The 20568-nt window shown below is 44.9% G+C and overlaps 1 protein-coding gene across 4 annotated transcripts in view; it reads right to left on the bottom strand.

Annotated features, from left to right (window-relative positions):
- Positions 1-20568, bottom strand: part of SLC4A11 (solute carrier family 4 member 11) — a 217339-nt gene that overhangs the window by 24638 nt on the left and 172133 nt on the right. For all 4 annotated transcript variants that reach the window (XM_019552988.1, XM_019552989.1, XM_019552992.1 and 1 more), the window contains exons 10-16: positions 15671-15796; positions 14499-14612; positions 12927-13059; positions 12326-12399; positions 5761-6013; positions 4743-4849; positions 3476-3644 (exon numbers count right to left, since the gene is read on the bottom strand). In XM_019552988.1, the coding sequence (XP_019408533.1) occupies positions 3476-3644; positions 4743-4849; positions 5761-6013; positions 12326-12399; positions 12927-13059; positions 14499-14612; positions 15671-15796 (976 nt within the window). The remainder of the gene's footprint in view (positions 1-3475; positions 3645-4742; positions 4850-5760; positions 6014-12325; positions 12400-12926; positions 13060-14498; positions 14613-15670; positions 15797-20568) is intronic.

Genomic DNA, 20568 nt, shown 5'->3' with positions numbered 1-20568 from the left:
CCTTGTCAACCATCTCCTCCAGGTCTAGGCATCCCCTACAGGCATGTGCTAAAAAAAGGGGGTCGGTGCTCTTACACAGCTAAAGCTTCACCAGCACCCCTGAGGCTTCCCTGGTTTTATTTTTCCCTCTTGGCCCTTTTACAGGTTTTTCTCTTGGCTAACAAGTGTCCTAGGGAGAAAGTAATGCATTGCCTGGGCTGTACTTGGAGGCCCAGCACCACATGGCCCTACATGGTTTCAGTCCCGTAGGACATTCCCTTAAGTGTTTTGGGTTTTTTTTTTCTCCCCAAGTATCCAGTTGACCGCCCATCCTACTTGCAAGTGATGGACAATAAAATATCAGCTTAAATATGCTGAGATTCAGCTCAGAAATATAAGAGACCACAAGGATCTATTCAACACAGACAGGCTGGCACTTCTCAGTCTCTGCAATAATGTAGAACTGCAAATGCCAGTTTTAGAACGAAGCACCGCAACCTGCTTCTGGGGGGGAAGCACGTTTTCTTCTTTCACCAACCCCCGCCACCCCACCCCAGCATATGAAGACAACCCCAAACCGAGTTTTCAACTAGGCTAGGAGATCCACTTTCATATACCCCTTCTCACATCCACCTCAATCTTTTTTTAAATACATAGGGGATCCACTTGCATACACCCCTTCTCACATCCATCTCAAGGCACAAAGGTAGAAAAATGTCACAAGAAATTCAAGTCAAACAACGAGGGAAAAAAACCCATTTTGGAAGAAAAAAAGCCAACTCATGAGGCATCTATATTCCAGATTTATGACAAACTCTCTCCCATGAAATAGGTGTATAACTGAGGGAACAAGAAAATTCAAATGGCTGTGGAAAATAAATCCTAGATTAGCCACAGACTAGTAGTTTCTCTGCCCTTCCCTGTTCTAATATTACTTTATTTTCAGTACTATTTTTGTCAATAGTTATGCAAGAAGAGCTGCCCTTTCCTCCTTTGGGTAATAAAGACATCCACTGAGAAAACCTGCGGTGTCCCCATAATAATAATTAAAAAAAAAATCCCATCAAATCACCCTCACCATCTGATTCTGAGTCAGTATGGAAAGATCAAAGGGAATTATTTGAATACTGCAGTCTCATTTCCAATTCTGTGCATAAATCAGTTGTGTAAGATAAGTGATACATTAAACACTTCTACTCTCAGCCTGACCTTGTCTGCCTCCATATCCCGAATTAGAGAGCAGCAACATAGCGCAGCTCCAAATGCTCCATTTCCATTTCAAAATTCTTTTGAAGTGACCATAGCTGCAGTGCGCCATGCAGTAGCCCCCTTTCTTTTCTTGGATAAACCACTCTTAGTTTAAAGAGAAATATTCAACGTGCCCAAACACTGAAACATGACATGAGCTGCACAAATGCCAGTCGTATCAGAGGTGCATCCATAGGACTTCAACAATAAGTGAGATCATTAAATCCACAGGCTTAAAGAGGGGGGCAGTTTCAACCTTTTATCATTTGCGGACCCCTAAAACATTTCAGATGAAGGCGATGCATGTTCTGGCAACTGTCGATCCTTCTGGACCATGGTGCATGCGTGAGCGGTCAACCAGACCTTTGATGCATATGCCTAGGCAGGAGTATGGAGGAGTGGAGGCTGCCCAGACCTTTCCGTCCCTGCTTAAGGCCTGCTTCTGAGACAGAATCCAAAGGCCAGACTGGGTCCAGACACGCGATGCCCCCCTGGCTGTATCTGTATAAGCATCGGGGAATTGAATCAGGTCTCCTGTGCAGCAGACCAGGAATCTACCACTGCACCACAGGGGACTCCAGTGAAGGCGAGGACCCCTGCAAACTGTAAATGAGGGTCTTCACATACTTCTGATTGGTGATAATCACCTTTTGCAGACCCCTTAGACAGTCTGTGGCTCCCAGTATGGAAAAACCACCGATTTACACAAATATACGGAGGATGGATCCATCACATGCTATTAGGTTAGCGCAGCGTGCGTCTGCACAAGATGCTAACTGCACAGTAGTGTGCTGGGCAAAACCCAAGCTAATACGTTACTGCACAGTAGTGTTAGGTTACTGCGCAGTTAGAGTCTGAGAAAACCCATGCACACTACCACGAATTGCTGCGCATTGATTTAGTCCTTGGTTATCTAAGTACTAAAACTTAACACGCCGTAACTATGGCACGTTAATTAACGTGTAGACGCACCCACGGTCAATGCCGACCCTGGCTGCCGGTAAGTGGCAGGGGATGGATGACTCTACGTGTACCCCTCCCTGCTCTCACCTCCGAAGCATTAATAGAGTCATAGGGTTGAAATGGGACCTCCAGGGTCTGCTGGCCCAGCCTTTTCTCTAAGCTGAACATACTGTGTCCTCTCAACTGGCTTGCTTTCCACCCTCTTGTTTTTGTTTCCTACCTCTGGACCCTCTTGAATTTCTCCACATCCTTCCTAAAATATGGAACTCAGAATTGTGCAAAATACTCCAAGTGAGGCTTTAACACCATCAGGTAAGTGGCACAATCGCCTCCTCATGCCCAATACTCCTGTTGCTGTGGCCCAAAACTGCACTTGCTATTTTTGCAGCTGATTTCCCTTGAGGCCGTGACCCACCAAAACCCCTAGATCTCGCAGCGATGCTGCCACCCACACCGCTCTGGATTTGTGCTTTTGATCACTCTTCCCTAGCTGTAGCGCCTTACACTAGTGCTGGAGGGACGCTGGTCTAAGATGGACCTTTGGTCTGATCCAGTGCAGCAGGTGCTATAGTCTCAGGCTAACAGGAAAGCAGCTGAGCTAGTCTTGTTAATGCAATACCCACGCCTTTTATCTTCCTCCCTCTTCCTCCACCCCACCTCCACTTTTCAACTAGACGATCCATATTTGCAATCACATGAGAAACAAGTCAGGAAGATGCCTTCCAAAAAATGAAGAGCTTCCCAATTGTCTGTTTTCTAAATGGTGATGTGAAATAATTTATCCTTTCTGGCCCAACAAAGATTAATTTGAGAAGTGCCAAGGTAATTTGGGTCCCGCTCAGCTGACTCTCTTTTCTTGAGAGGCTTCCAAGTTACTCAGATCCTCAGTTGGCTGAACCAACAAATTGGGCAGCAACCGCTCCTCTTGAACTTTGCATTTCTCCTATGAGAAAGTGATATTCCTGGAAGTAAACACCGCAATACTGGCCTGCACAGATTCTTTACCATTATAAAAATCACTTCCAAAAGCACACATGGCCAAAAGCAGCAATCTGTGGGACTTAAGTAAGCCACCTGTTGAAGCATCAAGAATTTGGCTTATAGGGATGCATGCATGCACACACACACACACACACACACACACACACACACACACACAAATGGGGGGGGGGGGTGTGCAATCCATTCCAAGCTATCTGTTACGACGTGGTAACATAGCCCCCGAAGTTAGATTAGTTTATAAAAATTACCCAGGTTTGTAAAAGAAAGGGATTAACAACATTACCTGTTCTCTGGAGCGTTTGTGAGCGATGCCACGATGTTCTGCTCTATGAAGAACAGCATTGAAAGGAGGAACCCCAGGCCCATTGCACTCATTACGGAGCCAATCGAGAGAGAACGGACTGGAGCCAGAACAAACAAGCTCTCGGAGGGGTTGTAGTTGAATTTGGACACTGTGAACACAGGAAAAGAGGGGTTATGCTGGATACCAGACCAGGTGATTTTAATGACCCCTCCTGGCCCTCAAGGTCACAGCTCTATTAAAAGGTGTTTTATTAATCACCCTAGGTTTGACAAATATGGCTAGTTCCCCTATAATTTTTAGATGGTGGTGCCTATTTAACTGGAGGATAATACAAGTAACGGAACTTGCTTTTTTAGGCTATTTTTGGATCTGAAATGGAGGCGACTTACAATTTGTCTCATCACCGTGCAGTCTTCTGCCATAGGCAATTTGTTAGTATAAAGGTGTTTATAACTTTCGCTCGCCAAACAAGAGGCCTAATAATGGGTTGAGCAAAAAGACATGCCTGGCTTGAGCCAGCGGCAAGAAATCCATCGTCACTAGAGGACAGGTTGCACGGTCCAATTTACCGTTCCCCAATCCAATTGGAAGGAACAACCATCGTGTCAAGAAAGCCATTTTCATACGTTTCCTCTTCCCCACCCCGCAACTTGCGTCAGCTTGGGACAAAGCAGTTCCTGTGTCTATTATATCTTCCTGATATGGAAAAGCTGTTCTGTTTGGCCATTGCATGGCGTATCATTTTTAGATTTCCTTGCATGTCTTAGAGTCATCCAGATGCTCGGGACCGCTATGTTTTTAACTGGGAAAACAGAGTACAGACTGAAAAAAGGACAGGCCGAGATCATCAACACCACATCTGTCCGACTGGTGACAACCCTTCCTGCCTGCTAATTACTCTGTCCTTTTGTTCTTTGGCAGAACCGAAAAGATCAACTCTTTCTAAACAGATACGGGTTATACACTGCATTCAGATGAAATGGCAGACTTCAATATATTCACTGGGAGAAACTTAATGCAATTCTGTTTGATTAGGTTTTGCATGAATTCGCTCTTAAATTGAGGAAATTGGGGACGTAATTATTCAGGAGAGAAACACAATACTTAGGAAATAATATACTGCAAAGCTTTGGTTTAATTTTGTTTTTTTTAAATGTTCTTCCCAATAATCTTGTTTTCCTTTTCAGTTTCATCGGTTTTAAATGCCTTTCTCCTGGTAATTCAGGGAGTAAACAACCAGACTTACTTTCTATTTCCTTGAAGATATAGGATCCCACGATGGAGAAGGTCAGAACAGAAATGGGTAAGGCACAGTCGGATAGGATTTCACGGACTCTGGCATGCAAGTAGGGACTAAAAAGATCAAAACTGTTTGGTTAGTACCCTGCACTTTTTTTTTACAACCCATCAGCATCGTGTCATTCAAACCAGAGATGTTCAACTCTACTCCACACCTCCCATCGTCAAAATTGATTCTTCACTCCCAAGTCCTTGATTTTACGGTTTACCATACAGACTAGTCTTCTGAAATCTAGACTTTGAGGGTCAAGGAAAGCATCAGGGAAACCCAAAAGGGAATAAAAAGTAGGATTCAAGCTTTGAGGAAAAAACACAAAACACACCCCACACAGACCTCAGCAGTTGTCTTTTCTACCCAAGTGCAGGGGGGCTGGACTTGATGATTTTGTAAGGTACCTTCCAGCCCTCAACATCTATGAATCCATTCCTCAAAAGCCAACAGGTAGCTATGACTCCCGTTATTATTACTACTGATCATGTGGCTCAATTACCCATTCATTACACATTGAAGCAGGAGTTATTTCAACAGCAAAGACTGAGGTTAAGACCTTGGTCTTCTCCACCAGCCGAGGAAGCTGGTCGTTGTACTGCCCATTGTTTTTCTGGAAACGGCAAGACAAAGTATTTTCCCAGAAGACTGCCCATTTACATTAAAAGGATGTAGGGATCAGGTATATGCCAGACCCATCAAGGTGAGCTGGTACGATCCACAAAATACCTCCCCAATTCAGCTCACACACCCCACAGTGCCCTGTCAGATATAGAAGCTAGTCTCCAAGGCTTAAAAAACTTGTTTGAACTGTGCTTTTCAGGCAGCCAGCTACACGATGCATTGTTCTTCTATTGAAATCAAAGACTCCTGCTAACTCTTCTGGGTGCAAGACGGAAGTTTGGCATGGTTAAGGCTTTCCAACAGGTTATACAAAACGAGATCTACAGGCTACTTCAAGGCCAATACAACTCACCTCTTCTTAAACTGATACAGCGTGTGGCCAAGCCAAAGAGTGCCCAACATCAACATGAGACTAAGGACAGCAGTCTCGCGCCCATAATGGACAACATCATTCATGCCCGTCTGATTCCCTAGGGACATGGACCTGCTTGCAGAGGAGTTCATCAAGAAGCTGGTGTTGACATCCAGGCTTGGAAGAGTTTCCATCCGTGTGCTTTTCAAGTAACTCTCCCCTCCGGACTCCTGGTAGTAATATTTCTTAAAAACTGCACAAACAGCCAACATGCAACTGTTAGGACCGGAGCTAAACTAACATGGCCCTTCCTTGCTAGAGCACGCAACAACATTGGCTTTCACCGTCCTTTATCAGTTCTTACACCATTCACACCTTTAGAGTTAAGATTAACCTGTTCTCTTAAGCAGACAGGTCTCTATGAATTTCTTATTCTGTTGTGAATGTAGAGCAGCTGCTTTTTTTTTTTTTTTGTTTGGACAGGACAAATTTGAGTTTGTGTAGGAGAAATTCTCCAGCCCAACTTGCATCTTTACCTGGTCTTGTTCCTAGGTCTGAATCATGGCTTCTCTATTTAAAAGAGAAAGGCAATACAATCTTATGCTAGCATGCCGAGTAACTTGCACTCGGCATCTTGCAAAAAAATACGTGGATGTTCAAGATAATCGATTTGCCAAATTTTAATTATACTGTGAAATTGCAGTTGCCAGTTTTCTGACATAAACCCATGCATGTCTTTAAATATATGTAATATAATTTTATAGGGGACAAATTACCCAACAGATAATACACATTCAATTCTGCATTAGCAAATAGCACTAAGGCACTGGGTATGGTTTATCATGCCTGTTATAATCATCTTAAATTAACCTGCATAAACAAAAAGTTTCAAAATACCTCCTGAAAACAACCAACCATTAAATGGCTTCTAAGGTTTCACAAAGTCCATATGAAGTCTCTGAAAGGTAGAGGTGGCAGCTAAAAACATCTGTAGTGCCGGCAGCTGTTGCAAAAGCATCCCTTTATTCTAGACCTAAACACTCCCTCCGGAAACGGTTTCGGTAGCAGCGGGGGCACTCAAAACTCGTGGTGGAAAATACTGCATTTTTAAAATCATCTCAGTTTGCTTTTCAAATCCACCAGCAGAAATGCATTTCTGAGAAACTATTGTGTTTTTAACTAAATGGAAAAATAAATCACTTTTAGACCCCAAACCCCAGGAACTAAGCCTTCTGGGGTGACATACTTGGTTCTTAGACACCAAACCTCTTTTTACTTGAAAATGATTTTCTGAAGGACCCTGCTCCCCATTGCCCACCCCCTGAATTTTCAGTTTTGCATTAGCAACACGTCTGTGGAAATAATAATAATTTTTTTAAAATGACACGTTCCTGTGAACCAAAGCTGGTGCTTTTCCCACCTACTTTCTAATTGTGCAGAAGCAAGTGGCTCAGGTTAAATTCTGCGGGGGAGTGTAGAGTTGCCTTCAGTTTAGCTACACTGGGATTTTAAGGGCAGCTGACAGCTTCCCATTCTTCAGCACGCCTAGCGCAGTTGTGCCCGAGAATGCCAAGAGATGAGGAACCAGCACACTACTGGTGCTACCAGCATGCCAGCCTCCACTGTGTAGTCTTCTTCTTAAAGCTGACAAGTGCAACCCATGCACCAATACTAAGGCAAACCGAAGGACTAGCACCCCCCCACCCCCATTATATTCTGGCTAGGTGCCAGTAAGACAGGTATAACCATTTTAAAGCAAGCTTCTTGACTTGTTATAACTAACAAAACAGAAGCTCCCCCAAATTCTCCTGATGCATGCTTTAATCTTAAAATGTCTTTGATGAGAGATGACAAATATAATGAAATGAAATGCTAATTTCATTTTTGCTACTGGAACGCGCTTCCACTGCCTGCTTTGGGGCGGTTTTAAGGCATCCTGCAATGCTACCAACACTGCAGGAGAATATTTTTTATTACAAGGCTTCTCCCAGATTCTTATTTTACAGCTGGACACGTTTCTTGCAGCTTGCACCACAACGATGACCACCAGGGCATCCTTTCTGTGAAACCAGGTGATCTCACACCCATTTTCTGGGCATTAAAAAGGGAGGTATAGGATACTGAAGTGACCTTCCCAGCAAGTCACGGATGGAGTTGTGAACAGAACCAAGGTCCGACCTACAGTTTCCTGCTCTGACCATTACAGCACACGCTCCTGCAATAGCAACAGTAGTAATGAAGGGCATTTCCTGGGGATTAACAGTTAGGTGGGTACACACATCATTAAACAGTCTCAAATGGTTCCCAAGTAATTGTCAACCCTACGGAAATGCATCCTCTCTTCTGACTTGTTAACGTACCCACTACCTCTTGCTGTTACAAAGTGTTTGAGTTTGGATCCAAAAAGGAAAAGGGGCAAACACATTCCTAATTAAGGCTCACCCTTATTGAAGCAGCCTTTTGCTTCAGTATCCTGGATGCTCTGGGAACGTTCAGCATTGCCACATTCAGCAAAACAGAATGGATTGAACATTGAGCATGAATCTTAAAATATCCAATTTAATGACTACCTGTGGGTGTCAGACTTGAAGATTAGGTGGATTATCTCCGTTTCCTTCGGATAAAGTGTTGGGGGTGGGAAAAAAAACCCACATTTGAAATTGCATCTGCATTTTAGACTCATTGCAATGAGGATCTGTGCTGGAATGATTGGCAGTCAGAGATGAGAGTCCCATGAACACGGACTTAGCATTTAATATTCAGCTGCTGAGCACTTAGCAACCCAAGGAGCTACAAAACAGCTAAGCGAATCCCTCTGCATAAGTTCATTACAGAAAGCACTTTAAAAGCACACGGTTTAGACACAAAGCTGGCCGAGCACGCAGTCTATTTTGAGTTTGCTCTGATCTGCTTTCCTTTTTGCGTTTGCTTCAGCTGTTGCATCGTTGTTTCCTATGGAGTGCAAATGTCAAGATCAAACAGCAGCTGGGCTTAGGTGGATGGGCTGCGCGTCGAAAACAAGCGCCGCTGGGATAAGAGCAAGAATGCCAGCGCATCAGCTGCTTTGAGACGATCTCACCCGTTTCTTCCCCACGCATTGGAAGACTACCTTGCAAAGCATGTGGAAAAAAGCAACACTACTTGCCAAATCAATGCCTGATCTTCCCCAAGAGGAACATCTCCCTGGGTGCTCACCCTGACAGAGGCCTTTTAAATGAGCAGGAAGGTTAAATGGGGCTTTGCAATCTGTCAGCTGACAACTTACACAGCTTGTTTGCATGCACAATTTTATGACGTGCATAAGGCCGTGTCTTACCCGTTTCACCTCCGCTAAAGATTTAAAAAGCACAAACAGCAACCAACACAAAGCTCCTGGCTGGTAGTTTAATACCAGCAGCTGTAGCCTCATTTTTACAGAGGAGGGAAGTCCAAGTATGAAGTTGTGTTATACTGAAAGCAGATAATATCTGTGGAATATTAAACTGGGTTAAAGTTAGAACAAGCTGTGAGCAGTCGCATGTTAAGGGTTAATACTATTTTTTGCCTGCACCACTCTGACTGACTGCTAAAGGGCTGGTGACTAGGGGCATGGCTAGGCGCCAGGAGACCTGGGCTCCATCCCTGCTTGGAGGAGGGCGCAGGCGGGTTGCGGGAGGTAGCTGGAAGCAGTGCATCCTAGGATGCTCAAGGACTGCAAATTGCTCACTTGATCTTTGTGGAGAGGACTAATGCTACCCTAACACCAGCTGGGTAGCATGGCTCAGAGTTGGCCCTCACCTGAAGTGGCATAGCCAAGTCACTTAGCATAAGTCAATGAACTTTAACATGAGGACGTTCATGTTTTAAGTGCCCTTAATATGGTCTAAGTGTAAGGTGTAAATTCAGCACAAGTGTTAGCATTTCACAGTTCCTGGCTTCTAGTCCTACCTTGCAAAGCCATGTACGATGGTCCAACAATGTGTAGGCCACATAGTGTCCCAGAACTCACTAGTATAATTACTCGGCCTTTTATTGCCAACCAGTACCACTCTCTGGCACAATGGCGAGACGTGTGAAAGACTTGCACAAGGTTGTCAAGTGGTATATACTCTGTTCGCACTCTATATGCATGTTTCTTGTGGTAGGTAAAAAAGAGCTTACTTCAGAACAAGGGAAGCACCGGTATTAAAGAAAGCAAAAGAATAGCAAGGAAGAAAAATAACCTGTGAAATATCAAAACCCAAGTTTTGAAAAGCTGTTAATACACACGGACTTGCAGGAGGATGCCATGGCATTTTTAAAAGCATACTGCACTCCTGTGAAAGCTCTGTGTATTTTGACTCCCATGGACTAAACTGACACCTACACCTGCTATAGGCACTGTTGCCTGCCTCACTGACCAATGTTGCTTGGTACTTTTCATTATAAGACCCTGTTTTTTCCCCCATTGTTTCTAGGTTTAAGTTAAAATTTGCTACGCAAGGTGTCTGCCTGAGGCCGATTTTTCTCTCCTTTGGAAAACAAAATTAAAGGCAAACTGGTCATGTTGCCGAGAAGGACATTGGAGGGGAAAAGAAAAAAAAAAGTCATTCACATTCGAAGATAAAAAGTTAGACAAGCTTTTGAATGCAAGACCTTCTTCCTCAGACACAGTAAAAACACAGCAGCGAGAGGGGCAGAGAAAGCCCTAGGAGTAGCAGACACCCAATCAGCAGAAGAAAGCAGCTGATACTGGGTGATCAAGGCCTATTAAAAGCAGGGCGGGTTAGTCTCCCCTTTCCTGTGTGAAAAGAATCCAGGAATCAGATAAAATATAAATGCACCATAAGCCTGAGATCAATGTTTAATCCTTGGATCTTGGTGTCCAATCAACTTATGGATTTTTGTTCCCAAGCTTTCCTTTTAAAAGGTGTTGGGTAGATTTCCCTTGAGCACGAGGATAGTGAAGTCAGAGGGGGAGTGGTTACTCTGCGAGAAACGTGTTCCTAATGGTATGCGCCTATCCTTTATACGCTATATTTGGGTTAGGAATTAGCTGCTGTCCTGAACAACTGGATTCTATCCCTGCCTCTACCCGATTCCCTGTATTATGCCGAGCAAGTCACTTAACCAGACTTTTCACCAGCAGTCACTCACCACACGTTCCTCATTATCCAGTTGCCCAACTAGATACCCCAGGGCTTGATTTACAGTGCTGCATGCTCACAGCTGCGGTTGGAAGCCACGGGAGGTCAGCTTTGAACAAGGAATGGTTACCTTGTGCTATGGGCTCTGCAAAAACAATGCCTTAGATATCTCAAATCGGGCAGCCCAAAATGAGTGTGCATTTGGCCCCCTGACCTGTGCCTCAGCTGCAAAAGGAAAGCACCACCTCTGTGTCTTGGGAGTGTTGCAACTGGTGATAAACTCAGATGCTGCAGTGATGAAAGCCACCGACAAAATGCTGGAGAACTGATCGTCCTCTATTTGCTATACACGATTCAGATGTGGGTCCCGCATCTGAATCATGGATAGTAAATAACGCAGGGGGCTACAGAGAACAAGCTACAAGAAAGCTACACATATTAAAAGTGGCTGCTCCTTCAACGAGTCGTGACCATTTCGTGGATCGAGTTCAGCAGGCGTCTTGTGCAAAAATAGTACATGACCGCACACTTGGAGACATTGCAATGTAGGAGGTTGAATTGAGGTGGCACAGGAAACTTTCATTTTTGGCATTTCCTGACTTTCAAGTGCTTCGCTTTGCCATGTTAATGATTTTCATTTACTGCCAACTTTTCTGCGCAATGTAATGAAGAGCAGAGCTTGCGGGCTCAGGAAATAAAAGCACACACACACAATGGGAACATGCTAGTTAGAAAGGCTTTGAGATGGCACAACTCAAAGCACCTGTTGCACTATAATTAACAGGGGAAAGAAAAGGGTATCAGCTCAGCGGAGCCCTCGCGCCACGCACATTCAAGCCAAGCTGAAGGGAAGGCCAATTTCCATGTGCAGATTCTGCAAAGCAGTTTAGCCCTGGTTGACAACCTGGTGTGCTGCCTGCATTGGATGGAGAGAAGATGCTGCGAGGGATTACCGAACTCCCCACCCAAAGTCGGGCAGTGCAGAAGTGTACAATATCTACACTGTGATTCGGGACCCGCTGCATAGAAAGTCCAGCAGGTTAGCTTTCAAACACCTCGACAAGCACTTAGAGCCCTGCTTTTGCTTCACTTGACTAGTGAAGAATATCAGCCCCTAGAAACCTCACATGCGATGCATCATCTAGGCAAGTCTCCCTCCACAGGGCTACGTGACACAGCAGTCTGCTGGGGGAGAGGGAAGAGATGTAAAACCAAAGCCCTGAATCTTAAATGAAAAATCTCCATGACTTTGAAATAGGACTGTGGGGGAGGTGAAGTGCTTCCCCCGAGGCAGCAGGGAGAAACCTAGTTGCATTCTGCAGAGATTTTAAAAAATATGGCTTGCTTTACAAAGTGTGCAAATGCAGTCTTTTCACCCCCCAGCCCTTCCCCCAACAGCTAAATTAGGCACAGAGCAGAACTGAAAAAAACAACTAACACTTCCTCATTTCACTGCTTACCTTTAATGATGCCTTTGATGGCATCAAACACAAATGTGATGGATATAAAAAGCGCAATGATTTCCTCTGTTGACCTACAAAAAAAGAAGTAATTCACAGTATTCATATACACTCATTAGCTTATGGGGTAAATAGATTTTCTATTGGATTCAAGTCAGAGCTGGCAAATCCTGAAACCTTCTTTCCTCCACTAAGAGTGGAGACGAACTTAAGTATCTAAGCACAAAGCTCTGTATTCATAGCGATCCAACCATATTGCCTCCACATCTCTTGCATACTAGATTTACCCATGAATAAGATACAAATCTCAAAAAGAATAAAAAAGCCCCGTGGGGATAAGTTTAACACATTTGATTAAATTCTGATCAGCCTTTTATTACAGTGACTGTTTTTGATGTACAAGAGATGCATCTTAGTTTTAGCCCACCTTTTTGAGAAAAAAAACCCAATGGGCTTATCCTCTAGATAATACACCACTTTAGTGCTCTAATATAGGTTTTATAGAAGGTTTGCCCTTGGGATCATCCGGGCTGCATACATTTCCTATTTGCCGAGTAAGCAGAACAAAGTACAGCTCCCGTTAAAAAAGAGCAAGCGTTACCTTTTAAAGAGCTTCATTACAAGGCTGAAATTAAAGAGGGAATACAGCACAAGAAAGAAACTGTTCCACAGTCCAATCCAGGCATAGAAAGCGCTGAAGTCCAAGTTGTAGTCATCGCAGATTCCTCGGATCACTGCAAAAGCAATCCAGCCAATAATGGATTTACGTTTAATATTTCATAAGTGCATCGCGCAGCTTCAGAGAATTCAGAAGGGACCGTTCAATCATTTGCATCACCTCCTGCATAACCAAGGCCGTTAAAATTTACCCAGTTACTCTGGTACCGAGCTCACTAATTTTTGCAGCTGAAGCTAAAGCCAAGCGCTAATGGATTTAAAAGCAATAATATGTAGGCAACAGTTTTGATCCCCCCGTATCAGCACGAGGGGCTGCCCCAAAATTTGGACAAGAAAGTTTGAAGTAGGCAGGAAAGGGAGGGCTGGCAGCATGTACCTTGACCACTGCTGAATTTTCACTGTACTCGATGGCCCGTTACAACATCCTAACATCCTACTGATTCTCAAGGCTCATTATGACCAGAGGTGCAGCAAACCCATCAAAAAGTGTTGTCTTGGGGCAGGGGGGGACCCGGACACACTACCTTCTCCCTTATCTCTATTAGTGAAAAGTATTTTCTGAAGATAGCCTAGTTTCTCTTCGGGAGAGGAGTCATGGACTGCTCTGCCATAATTTGGTTTAATGGACCCAATCTGCTCATATGGGGCCCAAGAACTAGCTGGACTACAGAGCTGATGGATTAGCAGTCTTTTTCCGTTCAGTTCACAGCAAGCAGTCACCACTTAGCAACTTCTGGAAAGTGTCTCTTGGTGCCCTGTAAGGATTCCTGCCTTGGGCCTTTACCCAATGCATATGGAAAAAGATTCCCCATAGGGGCGGACCCACCTTTGGTTGCAACACTATGCTTTATCATTTAAAATTATCCCAGTAGACATGTCAAAGAAGTTCAATTATATTTTTCATGCATACATGTATTATCATTTATATAAATTAGGAGTCTAACATTTATATAAATTTTAATAGCACAGAGTGTCCAACACAGATTAACCATATGCTGAGAGGAGAGGAATAAAAAACAACCTTGAAACATTTATATAAATTATAATAACACAGTGTCCAGCACAGATTAACCATGTGCTGAGAGGAGGAATGAAAAAAAAAAAACAAAAAAACAAACCACCCTTGAAAAATTAACTACAATTGGGAACCGATCAGACAACATCCCAGAGGTCGGTCTCGACAACGTTTGATGGACAACGTAAGAAGGGACCCGAAGGTACTTAGTGCTGAAGAGGATCAGGAGGAGATAGCTCACGACAGACGAGAACGGAGGTGCCTCAGCAAGGAGGCTAGCGGTAGCCGGCCACCACAAGCAAGTTATACGGGCAAAACTTTTTCTCATTCTCTGTACGAGCATGGAAAACAAGTCTGTAAAATTCAGCCTTGTTTAGCTGTAGCCCCACAATTTCTATTTTGCAGTTCTCAAAAGTTGCCCCCCTATTGGACTCTAGGGCACGGCCCCTCCATCCACACACCCTGCCCGGGAAAACTCACCATTAATGTACAACGCTAGAGGAGCCGTGGTTAAGAGCACAACTAGAGGCTGCCCCGAGAACAGAGCATAAAGCAGTCCTCCGATACACTGCCCCACGATCGTCTTCTGCACATCTAAAAAGAGAGAGAGCATTTTTTATTTTATTTTATTTATTTATTTTTAACTCATAAGTTGGCAAACGCCCTCCCAACAATGCCGCTAGGCTGACATGACATGCTGGTGTCCAGCCTTTATGACTTGCGTCATCTACTGCAAAACACGATGTTTCCTACTGAGAGCTGTCAATCCACAAGGTGGTCTATCATCATACTGGTATTAATAATCACGGAAGAGCTCAGGGCCTGATGAAGTTATTTTCTCCACGCGTGGGAGAGAAGGATTCATGGCAGGGAAGTAATTTTTTTCCATGTTTAAAGAAAAAAACACAGGGTCAGAGTTTCATCCCACAGGAGGGGACTTCAGGGACCATCTATGCCAATCGCTTGCGTGGATAGCCAATTCGGGGCCCCTATGCTATCCAAGACGGCCCCTTGCCCAGCCGCCTCTTGGAAAACCTCCAGTGACGGACATGCTACAAGATTTCAGGACCGCTCGTTCCACTGACAGCAGCGAGCCTTTAAAATTACAGCAGCAGCACAAGAGGGGCCTCAGTGCAAGGGATGGGCCCACGGCTCTTGCGGCCGTGAGACGTACGGTAAGCCGAGCACCTATTACCAGAAGCATTATTTGTATTGTGGCAGCAAGCAGAAACCTCAAGTCAGGAGCAGGGCTTTCTGCCAAGGCATGGTGCAAAACGGGGGCACACTCACATCTGCTGCAGGGCCCACCCGTTCCTACAGCACGGCTCACACAGAACGCATGCGCTGCGGACAGCTCTTTGCCCCCAGCACTGTTACAACAGGCTGTGCAGGTTTCCAGCCAGCCGATTTTGCTCAGAGAGAGATCGGGGAAAAACAAGCTGTCCGCGTTATTACTAATACGGTTCATATTGCCAACTCTTTCACTGGCAAGAACTTGCAAAACAACTCAGGACGCTGCTTATTTTGTTATTCTCCCAAACCGAGCAGACACAAAGCAAACTCTGACTCATTCAGATGGGGAATTTAAGCTGACTTGAAAAAAAGAAAAAAAAAAAAACCCCAACCAAAAAAACAACAGCTGACAAGCTCACCAATAGCTCCTCCTGTGTTCTCGTCATTCAGGGAGCCAAAGGCAATAGATGGTAGGAGGCAGGCAAAATACAGAAAGATCATTGTTGTGATGTACTTCCCTATGGCCTTGTTGTTACCAATGATACCTGATGAAACAAAAACATGAATGACAGCTTTACAACTAGGACTTCAGCAAGTCAAATAACGCTCAAGTGACAGCCAACCCTACCGTCAGCTGCTTGCGACTGTGCGCCAAACGCAGCAGCGGGAAGGTGGCGAGCACCTCGAAAAATAAACCATTGCTGATGCTACGAAGCACCAAGGCAAGCAACAGCACCTTCGCTCGAATCACGCGCAGACGGACATGGTGACCGTCCCAAAGTTTCAACGAGGCAGGCGCATTTTCCGGTTCATAAATCAGCCTGCAATTTCCATACTTTTTCTTTCAGAAGTTATTTGCAGACTCCCTGGTGACTGAGGATATGGCTTCGGTTTTGCATCGAGTTAATAGAAGAACCAACCCAAATCTTCACACAAAGATGCTTTTTGGAGGTTTAAAAAAAAAGGACAGACAGACAGACAGACAGACAGACAGACAGACAGACAGACAGACAGACAGACAGACAGACAGACAGACAGACAGACAGACAGACAGACCTTTTATTTAAGATCTGCTCTAGTGCACCTCTGTGCTTCCTTGCTCCAACTGGGACCAGATGGAGAAGTGCCAAAATGCCATCAGACAAGCCTGTTTTAGCAAACACTCTGGCTTTTGGCAGACACGGGAAGCCCTGAATGCATCTTTTGTTCCATGTTGCAGGGCCAGAGGTTTGAATGGCTTGGATGAGGACCAAAGCATCGTCTCTACTTTAGGGTTCTTAAAACGAAAAAAAAAATTTTTAAAAAAGATCAGGCTGATGAACATGTTATGATCTATGTGTAGACACAGAGTTACCTTCAGCATGGTAAGCTAACAGTCTTTGTGGCTTCTGACATGCTTAAAGGTACTTTATTCTCCTGGATAGAGACCTTTGTGGTTATAAGCTTAAAACAATAATGCAAAACAGGGGAGAAACTGAGCTCGTTAGAGGATAGTAGTTTTACCAAAGAAACGGCACGAAGCAAAGAATTTTTATGCTGAAGTTACAGTTTCACGGGTTTCCCAACTACTCTCATCCCCTCCCTGCCTCGATCATTGTTCACAAGGAGGGTCAGGGGGCCTGGGTGACCGAAATGGGAATAAAAGGTCACTGTCAGAGCCCCTCACGTTGCTGTTCTTCCCCTTCTCTGGGAGAGACGCTCCCTGTAGGTTCAAACCTCCTGGCCTGGGTGGAAGCCAAAAGCTGTGATGTCTGGCACCGGAAGAGGAGAACGCAGCCGTTTGGAAAAGCAGCAGCACAAAGAAATCAAGGGATGATGCCCCTGTCCTCCCCACCCAAGTCCAGAGCACATCAAAGAGAACGAGGAGCCATGGGGTCATCTGATCCTGGAGGTCTTTCCCGTCCAAATGCAGGGGGCTGGACCCAATGATTTGGCGAGTTTGCTTCCAGCCCCTAACACCTAGGAGTCTATGAGGAAGTCGTGAGTGGACAGCAACACTGAAAATAGGAAAGATAAGACAGTGACTTTGCTGGTAGAGCAAGCAAAGTCCCTGTCCGAAAACCACTGAGCCTCACAGTGCATCGCCCTGGACTTGTACACATGCACCAGGAAAAAAAACTTCCAAGAGGATGGCTGAAGACAAAGCTTGAAAGCCTCCACAACTCTCAAGGCCAGGACCACAGAAATGATGAAGGCTGCGGGTCAAGGACATTTAATTCATCTTGTAAAAAGCACGTTCACATAAATGGTAAGCTTCATAAAGATGCCCTGAAAGGTCATTAAGCTGGGTTTCTTCCAGTGCAGTGGAACAGAGGTGATCTCACAAGGATGATCGCGAGGTCCCTTCCAGCCCTGATGTCTACGACAACCTATGAAAGCGATGACAGGTAGGAAGGGAAAGATTTGCAAGTGAGACTCCTGGAGGGATACAGAAACACAAGAGCGTGTAACCCCCGGAGCGCGCGATTTTCAAAGAGCTTCCCGCCACAGGGGTCCGTGCAGAAACAAGATCAACTTTGCAAAAAATACCGCCGACAAAACCTCAAGACACTGCTGGTCTCGTGTCGGCTGCCAAGAAATTCTGTGGTCCCAACTTCACACGTGCATCATCCGACGTGCCCGGAAGCTTTTCAGCAATTGCCAAAGTCACCTTCGCAAACAGGCTAACCCGGGTGAAGCGAGCAGTGCTTCGTGAGTCAACATCATTTTGAAGGGTTAGCGAGCTGCTACTTCCTGTACATCAAAGCGTGCCCAGAAGAATTAGCATTTCACGCTTGAAGTGTTGTTCATCATTTACATTTTCCTTTTAAGTCAACATCCATGCGTGGTTAGAGATGGAGAAATGTATACGTGCGGATCAGAAACAGGCTCCGTCCACTCCATCCGGAAAGGGGGAGGAGGGGGCGTGTGGGATCTAGCATGACAGTACTTCATTTGCAGCAGTTTTCCAGCTTGTGAAAAGCACGACCCTCTGACCGTGCCTTGTGCATTTGCAGCACGCATCAGCTTGCAGCCCAGCTGTGAAGTTTGACTGCTTGACTATTACAGGAGCAGTCCCTTAAAAAAAATTCAAGATACATTGACAAATTCTAAAACTGCCGTGATGCTCATCACTTTGACAGCTCCAGTTCATGTGCTTAAAAAAAAAACTGTCAAAAAAGCCCTGCTTTATAGAAGGGCACAGAGACTTCAGGAAAACGCAGGCTAGAATACTGATGGCTTCATTTAACTTAATATTCATGTTTAGAAAATAATTGAGAGAGAGACAGACACCAAACCCACTTAAAATCCATTAATCTTACATTTACTGAATCGCTCGGCAAGACGTGTGGGTATAGCTATTAATAAAGCATGCGCTCCTTCTCCATTGTATGCAATATTCAACACAAGGAGAGAGGCAGGAAGAGAAGGGCCAAATTATAAATCGACTGCCTCCGTGCAGACAAAACCCAAATCTCTCGAACCTCCAAGTAAACAAAATACACACCGTTTCAAGTGTGCAAAATACATCAGAGGTGATCCCTCATAGGAGGTCACGTGTGAAAGCAGCAAAATGTACACACTTCTGCGCTACAACCCGAATGTTAAAGCTGTTTCCGAAAGGTGCATAATTGCTCGATGGGGCTTTGTTTTCCAACCCACCCCTTGGGCACATCTTAATTAAAAGGTAACAGCATTCACTGTACTTGGGGAAAGATGAAGAGAAAAGAACCCAGCATAAGCACTCTTTGCTTTCTCAAAGAGGTCAGAGGGAAAAAATGAAATCTTTCTTCTTGTTTGGAAAGGGGGGGGGAAAAAAAAAAAGATTGAAGAGTACTTTTTAACTCATTCTTTCTTGGACAAAAGGAAACGCACTCAGATCCAGGAAACTCAACTTGGGAATATAAAGCAGGGCTGCTTTGGGGGCTTCATCTCTTATTTCTTCCAGTTTTTTTTTTTATTATTTCCTGCAGAACTCTAGCCATTTGTGGGACTGTATAGTCACGCACACAACGTTGTTTTTTAAGGGCCGCTTTTCTCAAACAACATATGCCCTGCATGCATTTAGCAAGCGGCAGTGCAATCTAGCACTTGAGATTCGTCTTGGAGAAACGGCACTTGAGGTACTTCTAGGCTTTGCAGTCCAAGCGAGATGGCAAGGAACAAAAGAAGGGAAGAGGCACCCAGTTAAATCAGCGTACAAAGGAAGCTGCTAAGTAGAGCTCCAGACAAAGTGCAAATTTAAGTGACGCGCGAGAAGACTGCAAAGCGCTTCGCTACCTATATATCATATTAAGAGCATTTCGTTGCGCTTTTAATCCAAGTTCTTTCTAAGCAACCTATTTACTTTGAGCATTACCAGGCATGGCTTTGTGCCTGATCCTGCAAAACTCCTTGAGCTCTGCACATCATTTTGCACCTCTGGAGTTTAGTCCCAGCAATTCGTTTGAGCGCAGCCCTGTGTGTTGCGCAGGAAGAGGGTTTAGGAGTAACCCTGTTAGTAGTTTCAAGAATGCTACTTGCATGGCAAGATCCTACTTAATGGGAGCGAGGGAGGCAGAACAAGAGCCGAGTGCTATGCTTCTTACCACAAACTATAAGAGCGAAGGAACGTAGGGCTGGAAGGGACCTTGCTAGGTCGTCTAGTCCAGCCCCCCTGGCTCGGGGCAAGATCATCCCCGACTAAACCACTCTCTCAAATAAGGGAACCGGAGCAGAGGCAAGGCGAGGGATCATCCCTGACAGTGTTACAAGTTGGAACGAAAGCCCAATGCTTCAACATCTGCACGCAAGTCAAAGGCCTAGCAGCCCACAGGGCTACTATGACAAAGGCATGCCAGGTCCTGCGGCCACAAGGAGTCATCCGGCCGCTATCACCACTGGCTACTTTCAATCCCCCAGCCAGAATAACCAGATACTTATTCATAGCTGGGTTACCTTGGGGCTTGAACTAGCACCTCCGCAGACATGGCAAGATACCTCTTCTGCCACCAGTCGCCTCACAGCCGTGGTACAATTAACCATCGTTAAATTGTTTTCAAGTTCTTTCTATTGTATTCTTCCAGAAGTAAGAGGCCAGCCACACAAAAGCCCCCCAGCCAACAGTGTCAAGATAGTCCATACTAAAAATGGACTTAAAAGATCACATGCTATTTAAGAAGGTGAAGATGAGGAAATAGCATGTGTTTAAGAAGTCAGCAGATCTGCAGCTAAGTGTGGAGGAAACTCCCTGGTACAAAGCTAAGGGAATCTGTGGGCATGGTAGAAGGGAGAAGTAGGCTGCAATCAGACCTAGACAGATTATGGGGGTGGGCGGACGAGAACAGGATGGGATTCA

This window comes from Crocodylus porosus, unplaced genomic scaffold (genome assembly GCF_001723895.1).
Source record: "Crocodylus porosus isolate Cpor-Errol unplaced genomic scaffold, CroPor_comp1, whole genome shotgun sequence".
Classification (NCBI taxonomy): Eukaryota; Metazoa; Chordata; order Crocodylia; family Crocodylidae; genus Crocodylus; species Crocodylus porosus.
Note: the sequence above shows the minus strand (reverse complement) of the source record. Positions and strands in the feature narration are given on the sequence as shown.